Source organism: Nerophis ophidion, linkage group LG05 (genome assembly GCF_033978795.1).
Source record: "Nerophis ophidion isolate RoL-2023_Sa linkage group LG05, RoL_Noph_v1.0, whole genome shotgun sequence".
Taxonomy (NCBI): Eukaryota; Metazoa; Chordata; class Actinopteri; order Syngnathiformes; family Syngnathidae; genus Nerophis; species Nerophis ophidion.
In genome coordinates this window covers 51,981,899-52,009,008 of record NC_084615.1, presented here as the reverse complement: position 1 = coordinate 52,009,008, position 27,110 = coordinate 51,981,899, and the positions used below count along the sequence as shown (strand labels likewise).

Below are 27,110 nucleotides of genomic sequence, written 5' to 3'. Positions count from 1 at the left end.
CTTCACTAACTCACGGGTACTTAACAGGGACTCAAATTTCACTGAGTCACAGGTGCTCCTCAAAGATTAAAATTTCACTGACTTATGGATACTTGGCAAAGTCTCAAGTTTCACTGACTCATAGATACTCGGCAAAAGAATCAAAAGTCACTGATTTATCTGTGGACGACAAAGAGTCAAATTTCACTGAGTCACTGATAGTTGAAAAAGAATCATGTTTCACTGACTCACAGATACTTGACAAAGACTAAAGTTTCACTGACCTATGTGTGCTCGACAAAGTCTGAATTTTCACTGACTTGTGATGCTTGGCAGATACTTGAGTTTCACTGATTCACATTTACTCAACAAAGACTCAAGTTTCACTAATTTATCTGTGCTCGACGAAGACTCAAGATTTAATGACTCCAGGATACTTAACAAAAACTCAAGTTTCATTGACTCACAGATACTCGACAAAGACTAAAATTTCACAGACTCAGGGTGTCTCGACAAAGACTCGAGTTTCACAAGTGCTTGACAAAGACTCAAGTTTCAATTATTCACAAATACTCAACAAAGACTGAAATTTCAATGACTCTGGGTCAAATATCCATGAGTCTGTAAAATCAGTGAAATCACCAATAAACTTGAGTTTTGACAAATATTTCACTAATGTTCATGTTTCACTGACTCACTTGTGCACATTAAGTGACTCTGGTGTATCAAGTACCCAAATAAATGCTCCAGCACTGCCGCGATTCCTAGAGGGACAACCGGTAGAAAATGGATGCATGGAATCATAAAAATGTGAGTGGAGTTGTCCATAACTACTACTGAATATACAGTAGGTAAATACTAAGGAGTGCTTTATGATTTAGAATCCAACCTTTTTTTTAGGGAAATGGACCTTTAAAAGCCTACAGTACAAACAACAATAAACACACCAATTTTTACCTGCAGCAGAGCGAAGCCATGTTCTTCTTACACTTGTGTGACACATTCTATAAAACATTTTTGTGATTAATGCTCAATCAAGTGTTTGATTGTCTACTTTTGGCATCAACTTTCAGCTATTAGTGGAAAATAGTACAGCCTAAAGCCTGCAAATGCCTGCAGAGTTGATAAAAGCTGTATCGCTGCAGCAGAAAGATAATGGTTATATTGTCATGATTATTAAATTTTGTTCAACATTTCCAGTAAAAGCTCGTCATAAGTTGAACAAAGTCAATAAAAAGATATCTGACGCAGGTGATGTGTTTTATTAGAAACTGTGCACTGAATCAAGCATCCACTTGTGAAAAATCATTCTTAGCTGGAATGTATAAGAATTTAAGTAAAAAAAAAACACCCGGCAAGATAAGAAAAGAAAGCAAGCAAGATTTGTGTGTCATGCAATGTTTGATAAAAAAGAAAAGTAAAATAAAAGTGAGTTAAACTCACTATTTCTGATGTGTGGCTACAAATATAAAGGAAATACATTTTTTTTGTGTGTGTGTGGTTGTTTTTGAGTTTAAACTGAAGGAATTAATCATAATATCAAAGTTCATCACACAGAACGAGAAAATGTTTGAACATACCTTAACAATATTACAAATCTGTTTTGGTTTAGTTGCACAGCTCTCGATGGTGTTTGTGCCATGAAACAAAAACCCTTGGAAAGACACAGCGTAAAAAATAGATGAAAATATCTTATCAACTTTTGTTTTTTAAATCAGCTGCTTGTCATGTACTTTTCTGCTCCCTAATGGTTGTATGTGGAAACTCATCATTATGCTTGTAAAGTCAACGTACAGCGGGTACCTTGGTTTTTGTTTGTGGTTTGTAACAATGTAACGATTATTGTACAAATGATAAACCTCAATAAAATTCCTTCGGATTAGTATCACCGTTTGAAATAAAAATTATTGTACATTTTACCGCACTTTAAAAAAAAAAAACCTCAAGGAGAAGCAGCTAGCGGGCTAATCGCTAGCTAGTTTACCCATTAGCATGAATACAATACAGATTACCGTCTTTAACCATTACAAACATCATACCCCAATCCAAACGTGTATTAACACATCTACGCTATTCCATTGTGCACATTGAACTTTCAGGTAAGTAAATATGAAGTTCCATAAATAGACGTATCTACAACAGAAAGACGTAACATTACCCGGAAGTGAAGGGCACCATATTGCCTTTATCATTGAAAGACACTGTTAAACTTTGACAATATAAAACAGAATAATTTGAACATATTTAAACACTGTAATAACAATATGATGACTCATGAAATAAAACTTGGTTAAAAGATTTCAGTGTGTGTGTGTAAGTACTTTTTGAGCTTATTCAACAGTACCATGATGATAATATTAACCACGATAATTTTGGTCAGAATAACCGTGATGCGACATTTTATACTGTCACATTACTCCCGGAATTTCGCCTTGGTTTTCGTATTTCGTTTTAGTTATCAAACGACCAAACTGGTCTGTTTGCTGCCATATCATTATGCACAAAGAATGTCCAGACAAATAATGTTCTATGCAGTTTTCTCTATAACATTTGTTTTGTGTCTAAAATAGGATTTTAAAAAATTGCTCCAGTTTTTGTACGATTCAAACTTTGTCTGATCTTTGGAAATGGATTGCAAACAAAAAATTCGAGGTACCGCTGTACTGAAGTGCACTATCGTATCATATCTTGATTCATATTGCAAAGTATAGTATTTCTGAATATGTTTTACATGGTGATAGGGAGCCACACTGCCTTAGACATAGACAACAAAAGGTTTGTTCTTGAACAATGTTATACAACTGGGTTTTTTCATTGGCTTAGACAGGAAATAGTGAGGCCACTTTGAGACGGAAAAAAATAAAACCATTTCACTCCAAAGAATATTGTGAAACGTCGAAAATGGGCATTACAGCAAAATATTAATACATGATTGAAATGAAATGAAAGATCTACTGAGTATCTACAGTGGTCACATACTTGAACACATTCTAATGGACGTGGTCACACCAATGAAACATTGAATATAAATAGACATACACATTTACAAAAGCCAGAGTTGTCAAAAGTGCTGCGGACGGTGTAGAAAATAGGATAGAGGATCACGCTGCAATCCAGGACGTCACTCTGCAAAAGTATGTACACACAGTTGCATGGAGGTATTTGGTTCTCAGTCCTCGACCAGAACTCCAAAAAGCAGGCCTCTTAAGTGGAGGGCACCATATCTTTAATGACGGGTTCTCTGTTTAGGTAGGTGCCCAGTAAACCAGGTTGAAGGATCCAAACAGGACGGGAAACAAAATCCTTGACATCCTGTCAATTTTGCTAACACTATTGAACGTCTTCTTGCTGTCCGGGACTTTACCGTCTGCTTTGGCCTTGTGGGCTTCCAAAGCGCCTCCCTTGGCGATGGTCGGGAGCGTGCTGGAGTCCTTGGTGATATTAGGCGCGTAATTGGCCACCGCTACAGCGTAGGCATTGTTCTTCTTCATGACGGACGCGCGCTCTTTTTTCTGCAAGGAGACAAATAATTGACAGTAAAGTACAATCCACAATTAAATACAGTGAATACTGTCAATACACCACATTGTTTACAACGTGAGATAAGTGTATGCTTGTGTTACCGCCCTAAATAATCTCAGGGAGATACACAGGAAGTTTGTATTCCTCCTACAGTTTCCAATCAGTCTGAAACAGTAAAATTAGACACATGTCGATAGTTTGTCAATGGGGACAGAGAGGAATTGGGGACTTATCTGGGATAGGCCAAGCTGCTGATCACAAAAGAACAGAGGGCATCTTGTTTGCCGGTTTCCTGAGCCGACACACCGAGTGACAGGCTTCAAGAGTCCAGACATGGCTACGGTCCGAGACCTGCGGTGGGAAATCCATTAACTGCTTCATCAGCTGATCAGCACTACCAGTAAAATTAGACACGTGATAGTTTGTCAATGGGGACGGACAGGAATTGGGGACTCCTCTGGGATAGGCCAAGCTGCTGATCACAAAAGAACAGAGGGCGTCTTGTTTGCCGGTTTGCTGAGCCGACACACCGAGTGACAGACTTCAAGAGTCCAGACATGGCTACTGTCCGAGACCTGCGGTGGGAAATCCAACAACTGCTTCATCAACTGATCAGCACTACCAGCTTGCAGTTTGATATAAAGATGACTCCCTGAGAATACTTAAGGCAGTAATGCTTACCTGTCGTTATAATGTTTGTCTTGCTGCAGTTACGGTAGTTATTTAGATATTTTGACAGCATGCAGAGGTATGCCATCATTACCCTTTGGTAATATCTCCGTTTTAGGATTAAGGTTCAGTCTTTCAAATGGCTGCACTGTTTTTGTTTGACACACCATGACTAAAAATCACCCAGAACCTGCTGTGGAGTAGGGAAAATGTGAACTCCTGTAGTTAAATAATAGCTGTGATAAGCCCTTCTTATAATTTAGTAACAAAAACACAACAAAAACAAACAAGGTAAAAAGAAAACATAATGCAAAAAAAAACAAAACGTATCATTTAAAAAGTCATGTACCAGTACAAATCTAGCAAACAGCATTCAGTCTAGTCAAATAGTTGTATGATTTAATTTTAAAACAAGTTAATATAGATTAACTATGCACAAAGAATGTCATACAAATACTAGAATATATTTAAAAAATAAATAATCAAGAAAGATGAATGTAACTATTGATCATCAGAAGGAAAGGTCAGGCCAGTGTTGGCTTTTCAAAGCCATAATAGCCACTTGATGGCACTGTTGGCTTACTTTTTGCCCCCCCCCCCCCCCCCCCCCCCCCCTCTCTCTCTCTGCAACCAAACGTCTGCTCATGCTTTCAAATAATTAATGAGCTACAGAGAGGTCAAGTTTCATGTTTCATTCCCGTTTTACTGTACACAGAAGCGCCATCTAGACAACAGAACCTATTTTTAGCACGCCAATGTTGCGCTCTGGGAGACGCAGAGTTGTGATGTACGTTGTAAGTTTTTTTTATATGAAAAAAGGAATGCCACTAAAGCCTTAACTAATCGATTCAATTTATTTTAATCAGACCCTTAAAAAATCCAACAGTTATAAAATTATGAAATGGCATTTCAGAATAGAGGATATGTCAAATAATAACGTGCACACAGAAGATCCTTTCTCCATTGTCTATCTTTACAATGCGATCACTTCTATTGTCACAGACATTTGTGCGTAACTGAGCCAGCTTACACATACCTTCCGGATGTGCCGAATACAGACACAAAAAAGCGTCTGCAGAACAGTTTTAGTGTTGATAAATCACATCTGCTGAATGATTATATTTACACACCCATCTCCCAGTATTGTGGGCATTCTGATGATCAGCAGACATTCTACAAACCCCGTTTCCATATGAGTTGGGAAATTGTGTTGGATGTAAATACAAACGGAATACAATGATTTGCAAATCCTTTTCAACCCATATTCAATTGAATGCACTACAAAGACAAGATATTTGATGTTCAAACTCATAAACTCAATTTTATTTTGCAAATAATAATTAACTTAGAATTTCATGGTTGCAACATGTGCCAAAGTAATTGGGAAAGGGCATGTTCACTACTGTGTTACATCATCTTTTCTTTTAACAACACTCAATAAACGTTTGGGAACTGAGGAGACTAATTGTAGAAGCTTTGAAAGTGGAATTCTTTCCCATTCTTGTTTTATGTATAGCTTCAGTCGTTCACCGGTTCGGGGTCTCCGCTGTCGTATTCTACGCTTCATAATGCGCCATACATTTTCAATGGGTGACAGGTCTGGACTGCAGGCAGGCCAGGAAAGTACCCGCACACTTTTTTTTTTACAAAGCCACGCTGTTGTAACACGTGCTGAATGTGGCTAGGCATTGTCTTGCTGAAATAAGCAGGGGCGTCCATGAAAGAGACGGGGCTTAGATAACAGCATATGTTGTTCCAAAACCTGTATGTATCTTTCAGCATTAATGGTGCCTTCACAGATGTGTAAGTTACCAATGCCTTGGGCACTAATGCACCCCGATACCATCACAGATGCTGGCTTTTGAACTTTGCGTCGATAACAGTCTGGATGGTTCGCTTCCCCTTTGGTCCAGATGACACAATGTCGAATATTTCCAAAAACAATTAGAAATGTGGACTCGTCAGACCACAGAACACTTTTCCACTTTGCATCAGTCCATCTGAGATGATCTCGGGCCCAGAGAAGCTGGCGCCGTTTCTGGATGTTGTTGTAAATGGCTTTCGCTTTCCATAGTAGAGCTTTAACTTGCACTTACAGATGTAGCGACAAACTGTATTTAGTGACTGTGGTTTTCTGAAGTGTTCCTGAGCCCATGTGGTGATATCCTTTAGAGATTGGTGTGGGTTTTTGATACAGTGCCATCTGAGGGATCGAAGGTCACGGTCATTCAATTTTGGTTTCCGGCCATGTGGAGTGATTTTTCCAGATTCTCTGTACCCTTTGATGATATTATGGACTGTAGATGTTGAAATCCCTAAATGTCTTGCAATTGCACTTTGAGAAACGTTGTTCTTAAACTGTTTGACTATTTGCTCACGCAGTTGTGGACAAAGGGGTGTACCTCGCCCCATCCTTTCTTGTGAAAGACTGAGCATTTTTTGGGAAGTTGTTTTTATACCCATTCGTGGAACTCACCTGTTCCCAATTAGCCTGCACACCTGTGGGATGTTCCAAATAAGTGTTTGGTGAGCATTCCTCAACTTTCTCAGTATTTATTGCCACCATTCCTAAATACTTTGTCATGTGTTGCAGGCATCAAATTCTAAAGTTAATGATTATTTGCAAGAAAAAAAAAAGTTGATCAGTTTGAACATCGAATATGTTGTCCTTTTAGCTTATTCAACTGAATATGGGTTGAAATGGATTTGCAAATCATTGTATTCCGTTTATATTTACATCTAACACAATTTCCCAACTCATATGGAAACGGAGTTTGTACAACAAAAACAAAAATAGAGCCTACACATCACTTATATACTATGAGTTGAGTTTGCAACAATCTATTTTTTTTTATTACTGATGTCCACTTATTGTTGTGTTGTTCTGCAATTAACATCTCACTTTTGTTCTTTGTCAAAACTTTGGTGGTATTACAACTAGGGGTGTCCCGATCCAATATTTGTTGTCAGATATCCGCCTGATATCAGCAAAAAAAAACAAGTAAGGTATCATATCAGCTTGCATCTGAAAAGTCAATTAAAAGCTCTGATACAAACAATCCCGCAAAAAGCTGGACAGACAGTTGACATCTAAATGTCCTCTACTAAGCACACAAGGTTGGTATTTTCTTGTATTTTAGTTAGGTCATTTACAAAAGGTAAACATGGTAGGGTACAGTATAGGCCAGTACAAACCAGCAGCTACACAACAGCTGAGCACACAAGATAGACATACAGTACATTATATGTGCCTTCAATTGAACAATATTGCATTCTAAAACAGCACATTTGTTAATATAAATAAATACTAAGTCTACAAGGCAGAAGCTTATTCGAACGTATTCAGTAAAAAACGTGTCCACCTCAGAGTTCCACTGAATGTGTAACGGCTGCTGAACGGCGCCGCCACGAAAAGTGTCCACCATCCACCAATCCCTACCGTCATTTCATACGTATTGTTGCGCCTCTGCCGTGCAGTAAAAAACTGCAGACCTATACAAGATCTCACAAATCCGTGCTTAAACACGGTGCAGTAAAGCGTAGTAGTCAAGTCGTAGTAAAGCGAACCACAATTAGCCTATTTTGTCCTTCCAGAGGAGCAGAGGCAAATAAACTTAATCCTGCCATTCGAGATACACAAGAGCTGCTGAACAGCAACGCAAGCTTTGCCGTCCAATATTACTGGAATTGTGGAAAAAACAACAGCTTTGCCTCGCAGAACGACAACTTTTTTTTTTTTGTGGCAAGCAACAACACAATAATAACATCATACCTGACAAGCGTACAGACACACACATCTCATTGAACTCCAGTTAACCACTCCCCTGCTTCCCCGGCTGCCGTATCAGCTGATATTTGACAAAGACCCCCTAGTAGCTACCAGGAAATGCCTGTAATATGATTATTTGATTTTGGACCTCCATAATTGGCAGGTTCTCATCCATTTGTGTCAACAAGGTGAAATTACATCTGAAGAACTTTGATGAGTTAACTTCATGTCCGTCCCTACCCATTAAGACAACTTAAAGTGTAAAATAAGTGTGTAAAATCCGCCTTGAAAGTGAAGTGTTTTATTTTCAAAATAAACCGGATAATTTATTTTGTACTTGTACATGACTTCCTGTCTAACACAAGCAGATTTGAGATAAATGATCAGCGGTGTTTTGGCCCACATTTGCCATGTCTGTCAAGTATAAAAGCTCTGTGTATGTTTAGCGCAGGGATGGTACCACGGTGGTGCCGTGCGCTGACGGTCTACTTACAATGAAAACTGACACATTGCCTTTAATGTGCCGTGGCACCGTCCACATCCAGTGGAAATCTGACGTCATTCAACTTACTGCATCATGCGTTTAATTTAATGAATCTTTGTAGCCATTAAGTGTTGCCAAAAAACAATTACCACTCCACTTCAACCTAAAGACAGCATAAGTCCAATCCAGACGGTTAATGATAAAAAAGGTTAGTGTTTTCATACGTACCATTGTGCTCTAGTTAGTTAATTTCACTTAATGAAACCTTTTATAACATTCCAAGATACAAAATAATAAAAGTATGCATTATTCCTGTTGATATCTTATCAGCTCATTATCGGTGTTCGCCACTACTCAAGGCTCCAATATCAGTATGAGAAGTCAAAAGTTGTTTGGGGACACCCCTAATTTTGGTATGAAATCAGTTTAACAAACAGTTATTTTGGGTTTTTTTGTGAGTAAAGTCATAAAAACATTTCTCAAAAAATTCTTATCACTACTTTACACTTCTAATGAGTTAAAAGTGTTCTGATGTTTTTATATACAGCCCTGTTGTCTCACACTTGCATGACAGTGGGTTGAATTGAAGTTCCATCCATCCATTTTCTACCGCTTATTCCCTTTTGGGGTCGCGGAGGGAACCCACGCATTCACAGGGAGAACATGCAAACTCCACACAGAAAGATCCCGAGCCTGGGATTGAACCCAAGACTGCAGGACCTTCGTATTGTGAGGCAGACGCACTAACCCCTCTCCCACCGTGAAACCCTGAATTGAAGTTAATAAAGATTTTACGCTGTCGACAGTTTGATCAAGGAACATATCTGTTTCATTTTCACACAATAAATGGTGTATCAATCAATCAATGTTTACTTATATAGCCCTAAATCACTAGTGTCTCAAAGGGCTGCACAAACCACTACTACATCCTCGGTAGGCCCACATAAGGGCAAGGAAAACTCACACCCAGTGGGACGTCGGTGACAATGATGACTATGTATATATATATATATATATATATGTGTATAGTAATAACAATTATTTGTATGGGTAACATTCCCCATTAATTAGTTGTTTATGAACATGCAAATTAGTAATATATTGGCTCTTAATTAGTCATTGTAAAGTACTTATGTACTAATGCCTTATTCTGTATGGCCTTATTATACAAAGAGTAAGCCATTAACTAAGAGTCTTCCCTCAATAACCTCAGAATTATTGCTCATTAGTTCTAAGTAAGGAAGTTGTTGTATATGATTCTCCCTTTAATACCACCAAATGATGGTCTGTTCATACATAACAAAACACAAAACAACAATAACCCTAACCCTTAAGTCTTTGTTACTTACAATATGTTCCCCATTCTAAAGTTTTACCATTTTATCATTAAATATGTTTAGTTATTATCATTGTTTTACAAATCCATATTTCAGGATAGAACTCTAAATAAACAATGATTGGTTTGAGTTTTAAATTTGCAGCCATAGCAAGGACATTTAAACGTAATCATTTGTATCTCCAGTTGTACTTAAAGACTAATGAAATTGTGTTTTAATAGTACACCAACTATTTTGCAATAAGTAGCACATATGCTAAACGTATGGTAAATGTCATCTTTTTTCCAAGTGAAAGTTGTCAAAAGACGTTCTCCTCCTCTTCCTCACCTTGTCAGTCACCACACTTTTTCCATCCCAGGCCCAACCACGCTTGGTGAAATAATTGACTGTGGCAAACTCAATCAGGGCGGAGAAGACGAAAGCGTAGCAGACGGCGATGAACCAGTCCATGGCGGTGGCGTATGCGACTTTAGGAAGGGAGTTGCGAGCGCTGATACTTAGTGTTGTCATGGTGAGCACGGTGGTTACACCTGCAAAGAAACATCCTTGATCAGCTTGCTGCTGTGCATTATTAGCATATTGATCATACAACAGTTCATTTTCAACACAATTGAATATCTTTCTGCTTTGGAATATTGCTGGAATATTCATCCGTCCATGTTTAGGACTTGTCCTGTCCAGGGTTGTGGTGAGTTAAAATTAAATAGGTATTTCTCTTTATATGAGCTTGTGATAGTTTCATAGTATCAAAGCTGGAGACTATGCCAGCTGACTACTGGTGAGAGGCGAGGTTCACCCTGGACAGCCAATCAGAGGACCAAAAAAAAAGCATTCACACTAGGGCTGGGCCATATATCGATATATACGATATATCGCAGGTTTGTCTCTGTGCGATATAGAAAATGACTATATCGTAAAATTCGATTATATGTTCTAACACCTTTGCTTTAAGCTGCGTGCATTACACAACAGGAGTTTCTCACTCCTCCTTGTCTCTCATTCTCACAGATACGGAAAAAAAGCCCGCCTTCTTACATATGTCACATACCCTCGCGAGTCTAGCGTCATAGCTCTCGCCGATCATGGCTAACGTTAGCTGAGCCAGGCCGAGCGAGTGGAGCTTGTGACAATACAAGAGAGAGATGGTGCGAAGCTTATCACAAATGGAGGAAGAACAATAAATGCCCAACATAAAGAGCAGGGGGTCCATCATCTGGCGGTGGTTTGGCTTCAAGAAGATATTCAGCAGACAACAGCAATATGCTGTTCAATGTATATATTATGATGATTAACCTGTGTGATGACTGTATTATGCTGATAGTATATATTTGTACCATGAATTGATTAAACATTTGTCATTCATCAGTTCTGTGTCGTGAGCAGTTGACTAAATGGATTCTTTTCAGTCTTTCTGTTCATTTCAATGAATAAAGTCCTTGTCAATTGTTCTTCTGGGACTTCTCACAAAGAGTGGGAATGAGTGAGTGTGGGTGAACGGTAAATATCCTTTCTCAGGTTCACTTACGGAAACCTCGTTGCAAACTTCTACTTCCTCTAGATCAGTGTTATTAAAATGGAGGCCAGGGGGCCAAATGCGGCTCAGGAATGACACCGTACCGGCCCCCATGTTCAGTCCAAAACTTTGGAGACAAACATTTTCGCAGCAAAATTACTAAAAACACTTGAGTGCTCCTATTGTTTAGAGGAACTTGGACCACTGTAAACATATTGGCAGATCCTTGCATTGACATTTTAACCTTGCGGGGAAACATAGAAAACCCGGGTACAAACTTGTGATTTATATAACTGAGGCGTTCCTCAAGGCACCACTTTAAGTCCACTCCCTTTCGGCAGTTGCAATTGTTCCAAAAAAGCGCACCCCGTGGTTTACAGAAGAAACTAGAGCTCAGAAATTATTATGCAGAAAGCTGGAACGCAAATGGCGCACGACTAAACTTGAGGTGCACCATCAAGCATGGAGTGATGGTTTAATAACTTATAAACGCATGCTTACCTTAGCTAAAGCTAATTATTACTCAAATCTCATCCACCGTAATAAAAACGATCCTAAATTTTTGTTTAGTACGGTAGCATTGCTAACCCAACAAGGGACTCCTTCCAGTAGCTCCAACCACTCAGCTGATGACTTTATGCAATTCTTTAGGAAGAAAATTGAAGTCATTAGAAAGGAGATTAAAGACAATGCGTCCCAGCTACAACGGGGTTCTATTAACACTGACACGATTGTATATACGGCGGATACTGCCCTCCAAAATAGTTTCTCTCGTTTTGAGGAAATAACATTAGAGGAATTGTTACAACGTGTAAATGGAATAAAACAAACGACATGTTTACTTGACCCGCTTACTGGGAAACTGATCAAGGAGCTCTTTGTATTATTAGGTCCATCAGTGCTAAATATTATAAACTTATCACTTTCCTCGGGCACTGTTCCCTTAGCATTCAAAAAAGCGGTTATTCATCCTCTTCTTAAAAGACCTAACCTCGATCCTGACCTCATGGTAAACTACCGACCGGTGTCTCACCTTCCCTTTATTTCAAAAATCCTCGAAAAAATTGTTGCGGAGCAGTTAAATGAACACTTAGCGTCTAACAATCTATGTGAAACCTTTCAATCCGGTTTCAGGGCAAATCACTCGACGGAGACAGCCCTCGCAAAAATGACTAATGATCTATTGCTAACGATGGATTCCGATGCGTCATCTATGTTGCTGCTCCTCGATCTTAGCGCTGCTTTCGATACTGTCGATCATAATATTTTATTAGAACGTATCAAAACACGAATTGGTATGTCAGACTTAGCCCTGTCTTGGTTTAACTCTTATCTTACTGATAGGATGCAGTGTGTCTCCCATAACAGTGTGACCTCGGACTACGTTAAGGTAACGTGTGGAGTTCCCCAGGGTTCGGTCCTTGGCCCTGCACTCTTCAGCATCTACATGCTGCCGCTAGGTGACATCATACGCAAATACGGTGTTAGCTTTCACTGTTATGCTGATGACACCCAACTCTACATGCCCCTAAAGCTGACCAACACGCCGGATTGTAGTCAGCTGGAGGCGTGTCTTAATGAAATTAAACAATGGATGTCCGCTAACTTTTTGCAACTCAAGGCCAAAAAAACGGAAATGCTGATTATCGGTCCTGCTAGACACCGAACTCTATTTAATAATACAACTCTAACATTTGACAACCAAACAATTAAACAAGGCGACACGGTAAAGAATCTGGGTATTATCTTCGACCCAACTCTCTCCTTTGAGGCACACATTAAAAGCGTTACTAAAACGGCCTTCTTTCATCTCCGCAACATCGCTAAAATTCGCTCCATTCTGTCCACTAAAGACGCTGAGATCATTATCCATGCGTTTGTTACGTCTCGCCTCGACTACTGTAACGTATTATTTTCGGGTCTCCCCATGTCTAGCATTAAAAGACTACAGTTGGTACAAAATGCGGCTGCTAGACTTTTGACAAGAACAAGAAAGTTTGATCACATTACGCCTGTACTGGCTCACCTGCACTGGCTTCCTGTGCACTTAAGATGTGACTTTAAGGTTTTACTACTTACGTATAAAATACTACACGGCCTAGCTCCATCCTATCTTGCCGATTGTATTGTACCATATGTCCCGGCAAGAAATCTGCGTTCAAAGGACTCCGGCTTATTAGTGATCCCCAAAGCCCAAAAAAAGTCTGCGGGCTGTAGAGCTTTTTCATTTCGGGCTCCAGTACTCTGGAATGCCCTCCCGGTAACAGTTCGAGATGCTACCTCAGTAGAAGCATTTAAGTCTCACCTTAAAACTCATTTGTATACTCTAGCCTTTAAATAGACTCCCTTTTTAGACCAGTTGATCTGCCGTTTCTTTTCTTTTTCTTCTATGTCCCACTCTCCTTTGTGGAGGGAGTCCGGTCCGATCCGGTGGCCATGTACTGCTCGCCTGTGTATCGGCTGGGGACATCTCTGCGCTGCTGATCAGCCTCCGCTTGGGATGGTTTCCTGCTGGCTCCGCTGTGAACGGGACTCTCGCTGCTGTGTTGGATCCGCTTTGGACTGGACTCTCGCGACTGTGTTGGATCCATTATGGATTGATCTTTCACAGTATCATGTTCTCATATGTTCTCATAGTCATCAGTATCATCAGTATCACAGTATCACGTTCTCATAGTCATTATTGTCACCGATGTCCCACTGGGTGTGAGTTTTCCTTGCCCGAGGATGTCGTAGTGGTTTGTGCAGCCCTTTGAGACACTAGTGATTTAGGGCTATATAAGTAAACATTGATTGATTGATTGATTTTATTTTTGTAATGTGATTTTTGCAAATAAGGTGTTTCTGTAGCTTCTTTACTTCAGATAAAACCAGTATTAATTTGTTCAACCGATTTAAGCTTACTGGCAGTGTTCCTCAAGGTTCCGTTTTAGGTCCTCTCTTTTTCATCATTAGGGCTTGCGGTGGCCCGCAAGTTCAGTTAAAAAAACTTGTGAGACACTCACATTTTTTGCAGCAGAAAAATTAATTAATTAATAACACTAGAGTGCTGTCAAATAGATGATCTTTGAATAACTTTTTTGCAGAAGATATTTAAAAACAGAGCGCTCCTGTAACTCTGAAAAAATAAATAAACCAAAATCAAATGTTTACTGAGGACGCTGGTTCTCCATAATACACAAAATAAGAGTAATACGGATGAGAGAAGTCCGGACCCCCGTTCCATAGCTTTCTGGAAACGTGCCCCTCAAATTTAGTGGACTATCCCTGTTCAAGTCAATTTTGATTGTCTTCTCGACACGCTGCCCGATCCGAGAGCCTCACTAAACCATCCAATCTCGACTCTGTCGCATCTATTTGTATATCTGAGTGTTTAGCTTTTTTCTTTCAGACAGGAAAAGTCAGAAAATGAAATGTGTTTTGTTTTCTTCATTGAAAGAGTATTCCTATTATACGTGTCTTTTATCAATTTTGGGAGTCAAAGTCAAAGTCGCGGCTGTCACGACATCCATGTGACGTTACTGACACCTAAAAGGTGGGAAAAAGATAGACGCTGGGGGAGGATGAGTAAATAAAAGTCCATTTCAGACTGGGCTCCTATTGAGGGGACCCAGTCTGGAGTGAGAAAAAAAACTTCATGCAAGCATATGTACATATTACGACATAAAACCCGAGACCCCATACAGCAATAGATAATATCCGTCCATTATCTGACACCCTTTGTCTGCTACTTCTCTTTGTTTTTAATGTCTATATTCTATTTTCTGCTGGATCTACGCTCTATTCTATTTTATCCTTGGGGTGCCACATATACTGTAATATTGTACATGGTAATTGGTATAATTGTATATTTGTTATTGACATAATATATCTATATATATAATATACTGTACACATATTAAGTATATATTGTATATATTCGCAGATATGTTATATTGCTATATCTAGTCTATTTATACCTGCATTGTCATTTCCATCCTTACATTCTCCATCATTGTAACTGAACAATTGAACAATTTCCTTTGTGGATCATTAAAGTTTGTCTAAGTCTAAGTCTAACTTACAAAGGGGGTTTCTTGTCAATTTAGTTAAGAGGCCATGTGATCAATTCCATTGTTTACATTTTAGAGAACAGTGGAAAAAGAGGGAACAAGAAAGTTAAACAAGAACAAATAAAGAAGCAAACCGGAAAGACAAGAGAGAGGGAGAAAGTGTCCTCCTTCAATGAGTGCCAGTTAGAAAAGTATTCCTGCCACATGTTTAAACAACTTTATTGACATATTACAGACTACTTTTTATTTTTGCGTCAATAGAAATACAGTGTATGTCCCTTGACAGCTGAGTATGGAACATTTTCTTTTGCTTCCAAGTACGTTTTTCAAGGGTTGTTTGGCAACACTTATTATCTTAGTTTTCGGAAGACCGGGTTTGTCTGACCTTTTGGATCAAAAAACCCAGGACTATCATGAATATTCAGTATGTTAGCTGAAAGCATAATAATGCTGACTTCTTTGTGCGTTTTCTTCCTGGAGCTAACCAGTCTTAGGTCACTCTTGTTATTTCCACTTGGATTACAAACAAGTACAGAAAAGCAGTCAAGCATTGAAAACGGTGCTGCCCATTTGCCACCAGCTTTTAGCCTTTTATTCTGCTTTTTCACCAAGATTTGGAGCTTCACAAAGGCGGTTTTGTGTGTAGAAGGCAAAGATACATACTGTAATACGGGATGCATTTTGTTTTTGTCGTTCCAATTCTATTGAAATAGCGAGCTCAATGTGAGCTTGAAAAAAAAAAACATACTTACCAAACACAGTCCTTGCTGGTACGGATTCTCTATTGAGCCAGAAAGACACTTGAGAGAGAATGACAGTCATGATGCAAGGCAGATACGTCTGGATGACAAAATAGCCAATCTTCCTCTTCAGATGGAAATGAGCTGTCATCACGGTGTATTCACCTGAGCAGAAGAAAAGGTCAAAGCATCACAACGGATGATTTGGAGCAGAGGTACAAATATAATCTATAATGCAAGCAACGTATGAGATGTAAATAAAATGACACATTAATTCAAGGCATACATACTGTATCGGTGCTTTGGCAGATTTAAGGACATTTAAACATACTTTTCTTTCACAAACACGAAAACAGTGCTACATCATTTTTTGCGCACCAAACTTTTGGCATGATTCACTCTTCAATGAAACTTTACACCAAAAAGTTGCCCCAGTTTTTGTGTACTGTTATCGTACAGCCAAACAGTCCTAAGCGAGAAAACAACATACTGTATATCATAGCAAATCATAAAAATGTCTATCGTACAATATAATTCTCTATTTTTGATATCGTAATTGCAACCATTAGGCCACGGCTAATGTAACTGCAGCAACTCTGCTACTCAGTAACATTTTCCCGTCACTTGAAAGAACTTGGTGGGAGAAGAAGCAGGTGGGAGCAAAGTTGGAGAACACATTGGAAGCCAAACCGTCAAAACCCGAAAACATAATTATAAGCTAACACAGTAGAAAACTATCCAGATCAGCCCCAAAATGTAATAACTTGTTCATTATTACATTTTGGACATGATCTAAAACTTTCATGAAAATCTTCCAATAACTTTTTGAGATATTTTTCTAACTAACCAACTGAATGACTGACTAACTGAAAAACGATTACAAAATATCGTGGTGAAAGTAATAAAAAATTGAAATATTCTGCTTTCTGATTTTAACAAGCGTGTTTTCTTTTGGACAAAAATATTAATATTCTCCAATTTTTTTTCAATTATAAGAACTTTTTATTACCTGCACCAGGATGTTACATAAGTGTTTGTTAGTCAGTCAATTAGTTAATTACTTAGTTTAACAAATATTATTGGCAGATACACAAATAAAACACGACAGAGATTGGATTCTTTCCGGGGTCGGCTTCGTCTTTGGCAAAGCGCAGAGAAGATGGCAAAAATTAACGATCTAGAGCAGGGGCGTCCGTACTTATTTCCTCAGATGGCCGCAAACTGAATTCATACTCAACAAAAATATTTTAAATTTTAGCATACATTACTTTTGTTTTGAGATATTTCTCAAAATCCTACATTTCAGAACATTGACTGTTTAGCCAATGCTCCTTTGCATTTTGACAGTCTTTTGATCTCCGTTTTAATGATGTGGTACTTCTGTTTATCAATGCTTTTGTATGTTTTCCTATTGTCCATTTTGGCTAATATTTTGTCTGCCTTCAAAGCCATTGACTTCAAAAAGTTGAGCTGTCTTTTCTGTCATTCCAGCCTTTGTGCACTTCTGGGGTGACGTCCCCTGTACAATAGTCCTTTGGGACTAATGGTACCCTCTAAGTTAGTTTAGCCCAGTTCCTCTCAAACAGTGGTGCACGGTGCGGGGCCAGGAGGGGCAAGTGTGACCTCGGGGAAAATGCTTTTTTTGGCGTACCAGAATATAATGAAACGTATGTAGCACTTTGCTTCAATGTAACCATGGTGGGAGGCGGGAAAAGTGTGTTTATTTTAATGTTAATAAGCTTACAATGTTATGCAGAGGTATAGTAATAGCAATTTTATAGACAGTTTATAAGATTTAGAGCCACAGTAGAGAGTGTGGGGGTGGGGGAAATATTTTCTTCTTCCAAGGGAGAAGTGACGGAAAATAATTGAGAAGCACCGGTTTAGCCCATCAGCCGAGAAGGTTTACCGTGGTGTGCCAGTCACAAGCGACACAATACACCATGCATTTAAAAAAAATGTCCCTCATAGTGATTGTGCCCAATAGGCAAAGAGCACATTTCTAAAATCACAAGTTGATTCAATGTTTTGGAAAACAAAAACAAAGAAGCCTCGAACCATTGCAAGGTTTGATGCCACCTTTTTTTTAATTATTATTACTTTTTTACCTGTTCTGTTTGTCAGCTAGGCATGCAGCATGGAGGGACTGTTTGTAGTTTATGGTTTAAGTTTATTTTACACATGCATACAGTTACAACATAATACATCACAATTTCCAGTTTCTCTTTTCAACATGTTGGAAAAGGGAAGAAGGGAAGAAGCAGAGCTTATTTAATCCTACCCATTTTCCATTACATAGCCATTGCTAACACTTTTGTTCACTTCCTGTTCTCAGTAATAAATAATACAATTAATAAATAAATAATAAATAGTGAAATAAGTTGCATTTCATATGTTGAAATGAATAAGATTATCTTAATTTCAATAAGTTAAAAGTGTTGTCAGGATTTTTTTTCTTTTTACTTTGTAAACACTTTGAGTTTGAACAGTTTCTTAAACTGGATCATACATTAGTACATCGTTTGATGACTTAATACATTTCATAATTGAATTCCACGTAATGATATGATAGGGGTTTTAAGTGTTGTACGTGCATGTAAATATTTTAAGTTACATTTTTCTCTGAGGTTATATTTCTCTTTTTTTGTTGAGAAAAATATTAGTACGTTCTTGGGTAACAGGTTATAGTTTGCTTTGTGCATAATTTAAATGTTTGCAAATTCACTATTTTGTTGAGGTTCCGTATTTTTGATCCAATAAATACAGGTTTTAAAGTTCTCTCCACCCAACATTATGTATTTGACAAACTGACCACTTTTGTAACGTGGTTAGTGACTGAAGCATACTTTTGAAGTTATAGTTATTATTTTCTACACAATAATTCAGATATGGTAACACTAGCGAACAGTAGACAATATGGACTAAATTATTTGTAAAATTCATATTTTTCTTTATTCATTACTGATGCATTTCTTGCCACTTTATGTTGTATATTTTATATGAGATTTCCAGTTCATTTTATCATCAATTATTACACCCAAAATTGATTTCATTTACACTTTCAATGTCTTCTCCGTCTATTCTTATTTGTGTTTGACTTTCTCTTCGACGCTTGCCAAATAGCGTTATTTGTATTAGCTTCTGTGTTTTCTCTCCTGACCGAAACACAGTTGTATTGTCTGCAAAAAGTACTAACTTTAGGTCTTATATAACTTTACAGTGTTCTTAAAAATGTATTTTAAAATATAACTAATTACAGTTACTCGTTACTTTACCAAAAAAGCAATTGAATTACTAACGGAACTACTCTTTAATAAATTTAATTCATTACTAGGAAAAGTAATTAATCCATCCATCCAATTTTTTACCGCGTATTCCCTTTGGAGTCGCGGGGGGCGCTGTGCCTATCTCAGCTACAATCGGGCGGAAGGCGGTGTACACCCTGCACAAGTCGCCACCTCATCACAGGAAAGTAATTAATATATTACTTAAAAAAAAAACAATCAAATATCTGGCATACACAGTTGAGAGACGTTTCATATAAAAGCACTGTGTGTGTGCGTGTGCTTTTAGAAGGCGAGGCCTGTTGGGTTTTAATGGAGTTGTGGTTGTTAGCTTTAGAAATTAGCATCGGCAGTTTGTCAGCTCTCACGCCAGCTCTTTTGAAACTTTTCACCGGATTGTGTTAACTCTGGTTGATAAAGACATATAATGTGTTTTGGTGGCTGTCATATATATTCTTGTCAACAAACGGGGTATTTTTTGGATGGCAAAATTGTCACTTAAATCTTTGATTTGTTCTTAATTATTCCCATTGTGCGTACGCTGTGTCACGGTGTGATGTTGCCTCATTCTATTTGGCATCAAGTTCATTTTTGTGTGGTGCTGCTTTCACTAGTACAAAAATATTTCCTACATTGAATTTGCTGCACTTATGTCGCTGTCTTGTTGTTAATATAAAAAAAAAAAACACATCAAAAGTAGCATGCCATTTTACATCAAGTTATCGTTAACGGCGTTGTAACGGACCTAAAAACTATTAGATTACTTTTAACTAATAAAAGTATAACGCCGTTACTACGAACACTGTTTACAAATGTGCTTTATATTACGATTGAACAATTTCGGTCCCAGAATTGATCCCTGGGATACGCCAATTAATATATTTGGCGTTGTAGATGTATGTTCGCCGAGCTTCACATACTGCTTCCTGTTGTTTAAGTAGCTTCTTACCCGGTTCAGGACCAGCCCTCTGATGCCATACCATTCAAACGGTTTTGATTAAAATATTATAACTGTGTCAAATTATTTGTTAAACCCATAAATACTGCTGCTGCACTCTGTTCAACCATCTATTGCATCGGTAATCTCTTTCGTTATTTCAATTAAAGCCACCGTGTTGATATTTTGGCTCCCTATTCATTCTGGTTCTCCGCGGGTGTTCTATATTTGTTAATTGGTAAACAATTTTTCAATAATTTTAGAAACTTGTGGAAATAAATAAACAGGTCTGTAAATTGTGACTTGATGTTTGTCTCCAGTCTTATAAATCGGTACAACTTTTGCCATTTTAATTGTGTTTGGGAATTTGCCCGTTTGAAAGGATAGGTATATAATATACATTAATGGTCCTGAGATCTCTTCAATAACTTTTTTTTATCGTTTCCAAATCAATTCCATTGCAATCGATTGAAGTCTTAGATTTTTTTCACAATTTTAACTGTTTCCTCTTTTATTATATTTCTGAGGAACATTGAGTTGGGATTTGCAGCTATGGTTTCACTAAAGTCCTCTATTGACACTGGATCTGGAATCCTTTCTTCCAGTTTTGGTCCAATATTTACAAAGTAATTATTGGAACTTTCAACTACTTCCTTTATGTTGTCATTGTTTTCATTATGTTTGTGTCTGAGGAGTATTGGAAGTAAACCCTCTGAGTGCCATTTTTAATCATGCTTATGAGAATGCCCCAAGTTGCTCTCATATTGTTCTTGTTCCTCATCCTGCAGACTTCTCAGATCTCCTCTGTGTTCTAATATTGCTTTTTCGAGGTCTGCTCTCAGCTAATCTTTTTATGTATAACATCAAGTCTTGCTTCCCTTCGTGTCTTGTATCCAGAGACTAATTTGATTCAAATGACCCGAAAGTTTTGGAATGTGAGTACCGCATTTTTCGGAGTATAAGTCGCTCCGGAGTATAAGTCGCACCTGCCGTAAATGCGTAATAAAGAAGGGGGTAAAAGATATATAAGTCGCACTGGAGTATAAGTCGCATTTTTGTGGGAAATTTATTTGATAAAACCCAACACCAAGAATAGACATTTGAAAGGCAATTTAAAATAAATAAAGAATAGTGAACAACAGGCTGAATAAGTGTACGTTATATGACGCATAAATAACCAACTGAGAACGTCCCTGGTATGTTAACGTAACATATTATGGTAGGAGTCATTCAAATAACTATAACATATAGAACATGCTATACGTTTACCAAACAATCTGTCACTCCTAATCGCTAAATCTGATGAAATATTATACGTCTAGTCTCTGAGCTAAATAATATTATTTGATATTTTACGGTAATGTGTTAATAATTTCACACATAAGTCGCTCCTGAGTATAAGTCGCACTCCCGGCCAAACTATGACAAAAACTGCGACTTATAGTTGGAAAAATACAGTATTTTTTGGGGGGTCTTTTGACATTGTAGCAGCTCGCTGACAGCAATTGCCTCTTTACTGACTCGCGGCACTTTTAACCTATACATTTCAATAAATTCAAACCTTGTGCCGCTCATAGATCAACTGGAAGTGTCACCTTGTCAACTGGGATTACTCGGTTTGGTCGGAAACACTTCAAACCAGTCTCGAACGATCCCCGTTCAATCACAGTGTAGCTTCTGGTTGCTCGGCAACCGTCATACGTTAATGTTTGCCAGAACAGATTTTGCTGTACAACAGGCACATCTTGTATTCTACATATATTTTAAACAATAAAAAAAAAAAAATCCTGCGCAATCCTGGAGGACTGATAAATCATGTTTTACTGGTAAATCCACACAAATAAGAGGTCAGCCCTGTCAATTCAGATGCCATTATTGAAGAAAATATTCTTCATGAAAGGATATGCTGAAATAAAAAAGTAGTGTAGCGTGAACAAAGCTCCACCATTATGGTACAGATGTCTGCAGCTAGTCAGCTGGGAGTTGAAGTGGGGACAGCTGGACGAGGACAAAGAAACACACACGTGTGTCCCATGTGTACACCCCTTCCGTCGTCATTAAAACGAGTATTTCCCGTTCTCACAGTACCAAACGCCGAGTTGTATGAGTGAGCCTAATATGGACACCACAGAGGCTAAAATGTCGGGGACTCCCTTCACCGAGGCTCCTTTTAATGTGGTGTGAAACATGCACGTTAATGCACACACAGGAAGAAAAAGCAATTGGATTTCTCAGCCGTGCGAGGCAGGCCTTCTAAATGCTTCACAAAGAGAAGCCAAGATTAGACATGAGAAGAAGATGTGTTACCCATGGCAACAGAACAGAGAAACATAGCTCATTTGCAGCAATTCTGAAATGGAGGCCTAGTTTCACGCTGCTTCTTGGCAAGAGAAAAGTCCTTCTTCTCTGGAGTGGAAAGGGGGGTGTCAATTCCTAGGGCTAATCCCCAAATATGTGTGTGTGTATATATATATATGTATATACATATATATATTATTTATATATATATGTATATACACATATATATATATATATATATATATATATATATATATATTGTGTGTGTGTATTGCAAACTGATTTTCTGTCAGTTGCCATACACACACTTGGGCTGTGGAATGCGAAGTGCACTGGCAGTATCCCATAGAGCTCTATATCTTCTGTAATTGAATTTGCATGGCAGCGTGGACGCCTATGTGCTGCATGGGGGAGGAGGCAGGAGAGAGTGCAGAAGGAATCAAAAGGATGCGCTGAATTTTCTCGGGAGACAACTGTGATGGCTTTTTGAGAGGGAAGACAATAATGAGAGCATCTTACAGATGTCGGAAACAAGATCCCGTGTTCACGTTGATCAAAGCGCTCAATAATACGCAGATACGGTAATGTCCAGTAGAGGGCACACAATCTCTCAGCAGACAGCCAACAATGTACTGTACATCCATCCATTTCCTACCGCTTGTCCCTTTTTGGGTTGACCGAGAGGCTGGAGATGCATTAACTCTAATTTATGTGAAGACACTACATATGTGTCTTAAGTAAAAGTGGTGAATATATCCAAATATTGATATCAATGGTCAAAGCCGTATCGAATAAATACTAGATACTATTTTTGGTAGTCATCCATTCATTTTTATGAATGTGTTTTTTTCTTATATTATTAACGGGGAACTGAACTTTTTTTTTTTTAATTTTGCCTATCGTTCACATTAATTTTGAAAGACATGATGACGGATGCATTTTTTAATGCATTCAATGTGTTTTGGTAATGAATGTGCCGCGTATGCTTAAAATGATCAAAATACATAAATATCAAATGTTATTACAAATGTGCCTGTTAGTACATTACATACATACTTACATCATGTATATAAAACCTTAATGGAAGTGTTTAAATGTTTTTTAAGCACTTTATAGCCAGAATGGAGCGACCCCCATAGGCTCCATTGTAAGCGGAAATTTTAATTGCATGTATTTACAATTTAAAAATGCATTAAAAAAACACATTTTTTCTTGTCTTACATAAGGATTGTGAATGATGTGAATTCCCAAAAAGTGCAGTTACCCTTTAATATTGTTTCATTATAGGGTTATCAATATACCGGTACCAGTATAGTATCACGGTACTAATGAATCAAAAACGGTACTATACTCTGTTTGAGAAGTACTGCTTCCCAATTAATTTTATTATAAAAAAAATGTACGGGCATGAAATGCCAAGGGTGGATCTACACCTGACAGCCAGTGTAATGATACCAAGTACAATAGCGTATCTAGTCGATACTTCTATGATTACCTCTATATTTTTTATCGTCACAAAATCTTTTTTTCGTTTTTTTTTTAAATTCATGTTATGTTTATATACTCAGGAAATACGTCCCTGAACACTCGAGGACTTTGAATATGACCAATGTATTCTCCTGTAACTAATTGGTATCAGATTGATACCTAAATGTGTGGTATCCTCCAAAACTAATGTAAAGCGTCCAAACAACAGAAAAATAAGTGATTAATACATTTTAATAGAAGTGTAGATAGAACATGTTGAAACCGAATATAACCAGATATTAACAGTAAATTAACCAGTGGATTATCAATCAATTTTTACAGCTTGTCCTTTATAATTTTGACAAAATAATAGAATGAGAAATTACATAATATGTTACTGCATATGTCAGCAGACTAAATTAGGAGCCTGTGTTTGCTTACTACTAAAAGACAAGTTGTCTAGTATGTTCACAATTTTGTTTAAGGACACAATTGTTCTTCGATTGCGAAAAGAAATATATGTTTAATGTACCGTAAAATTTGTTGTTAAAATAAAGCCAGTAATGCCATTTTTTGTGTTGCCCTTCATTTAGAAAAGTATCGATATACAAACCCCGTTTCCATATGAGCTTGGAAATTGTGTTAGATGTAAATATAAACGGAATAGAATGATTTGCAAATCCTTTCAAACTATATTCAGTTGAATATGCTACAAATACATCATATTTGATGTTCAAACTGATAAACTTTTTTTTTTGCAAATAATCATTAACTTTAGAATTTGATGCCAGCAACATGTGACAAAGAAGTTGGGAAAGGTGGCAATAATAACTGATAAAGTTGAGGAATGCTCATCAAACACTTATTTGGAACATCCCACAGGTGTGGAGGCTAATTGGGAACATGAAAACAGCTTCCCAAAAAATGCTCGGTCTTTCACAAGAAAGGATGGGGCGAAGTACACCCCTTTGTCCACAACTGCGGGAGCAAATAGTCAAACAGTTTAAGAACAACGTTTCTCAAAGTTGCAATTGCAAGAAATTTAGGGATTTCAACATCTACGGTCCGTAATATCATCAAAAGGTTCAGAGAATCTGGAGAAATCACTACACGTAAGCGGCATGGCCGGAAACCGACATTTAATGACCGTGACCTTCAATCCCTCAGACGGCACTCTATCAAAAACCCACATCAATCTCTAAAGATTGATGGGCTCAGGAACACTTCAGAAAAACACTGTCACTAAATACAGTTTATCGCTTCATCTGTAAGTGCAATTTAAAGCTCTACTATGCAAAGCAGAAGCCATTTATCAACAACATCCAGAAACGCCGCCGGCTTCTCCTGGCCCGAGATCATCTAAGATGGACTGATGCAAAGTGAAAAAGTGTTCTGTGGTCTGACGAGTCCACATTTCAAATTGTTTTTGGAAATATTCCACATCGTGTCATCCGGACCAAAGGGGAAGCGAACCATCCAGACTGTTATCGACGCAAAGATCAAAAGCCAGCCTCTGTGATGGTATGGGGGTGCATTAGTGCCCAAGACATGGGCAACTTACACATCTGTGGAGGCACCATTAATGCTGAAAGGTACATAAAGGTTTTGGAACAACATATGCTGCCATCTAAGCGCCGTTTTTTTCATGGACGCCCCTGCTTATTTCAGCAAGACAATGCCAAGCCACATTGTCTTGGCATTGTGGCGTGGCTTAAGACCTGTATCCCATCGAAAATCTGTTGAACGACTGAAGCTCTCCATAAAACAATGATTGGGAAAGTAGTCCACTTTCAAAGTTTCAACAATTAGTTTCCTCAGTTCCCAAACGTTTGAGTGTTGTTAAAAGAAAAGGTGATGTAACAATAGTGAACATGCTCTTTCCCAACTACTTTGGCATGTGTTTCAGCCATGAAATTCTAGGTGAATTATTATTTGCAAAACAAATAAAGTTTATGAGTTTGAACATCAAATATCTTGTCTTTGTAGTGCATTCAGTTGAATATGGGTTGAAAAGATTTTGCAAATCATTGTATTCCGTTTATATTTACATCTAACACAATTTCCCAACTCATATGGAAACGGGGTTTGTACATTTTGGTACCGGTACTGAAGTATTGGTATCGGGACAACCCTATTTCATTATCAATATTGTCATATTGGAATTATACAATAGAATTGAAAAAAATCTTTAATAACAGGTATTTGACACAGGAGGGCTTTGGGGACAAAAAGCCAACAAATTTAAACGCGATCCAACACTAATTTTTCCATCCATTCATCCATTTCCTGCCACTTATCCAAGTACAGGGCAGCAGTCAAAACAGAGATGCCCAGACTTCCCTGTCCCTGGCCACCTTCTCTCATTCCACAAAGGGGACACCGAGGGGTTCCCAAGCAAACTGTGAGTCATAGTCCCTCCACCGTGTTCTAGGTCTGCCCTGACGCCTCCCCCAGGCTGGACATGCCCGAAACACCTCACCAGATAGGCGCCCAGGAGGCATTCGTAGTAGGTGCCCGAGCCATCTCAGCCGGCTCCTCTCAACGTAAAGGAGCGGCGGTTCTATTCTGAGTCTCTCCCGGATGACCAAGCTACCCACCCTATCTCTGAGGGTGATCCCAGACAACCTGCGGAGGAAACACATTTTTGCTGCTTGTATTCACAACCTTGTTTTTTCTGTAATTACCCAAAGCTTGTGACCATAGGTGAGGGTAGGAACCTGGACTGACCAGTAAATCTAGAGCTTCGCCTTCTCGCTCAGCTCCTTCCTTACCACAACAGTCTGGTGTAGTGACTGCATCACTGCAGATGCTACACCAATTCATTCGTCCCTCATTCGTGAACAAGACCCCGAGATACTTGACCTCCTCCACTTGTGGGAGAACTTAATTCGAGGGGTGCAGTCTTTCCTCTTCTGACTGAGAACCTTGGCCTCAGATTGGGAGATTCTGATGCTCATCTCAGCATCTTCACATTCGGCTGCAAAGCGCCCCAGTAGTTTTTGCTTTTGTTTATTTATTTTGCACTGTTTTTTGTTGTATTTGTGAAACTGAATTAATTA

At 38.3% G+C, this 27,110-nt stretch overlaps 1 protein-coding gene across 1 annotated transcript in view; it reads right to left on the bottom strand.

Annotated features, from left to right (window-relative positions):
* Window positions 1-1,170: 1,170 nt before the first annotated feature.
* LOC133553373 (gamma-aminobutyric acid receptor subunit alpha-2-like) overlaps window positions 1,171-27,110 on the bottom strand; it is a 118,261-nt gene continuing 92,321 nt past the window's right edge. The window contains 4 exon segments of the mRNA XM_061901496.1: window positions 1,171-3,236; window positions 3,239-3,491; window positions 10,088-10,290; window positions 16,078-16,230. Coding sequence (XP_061757480.1) covers window positions 3,184-3,236; window positions 3,239-3,491; window positions 10,088-10,290; window positions 16,078-16,230 — 662 coding nt within the window. The 3' untranslated portion in view covers window positions 1,171-3,183.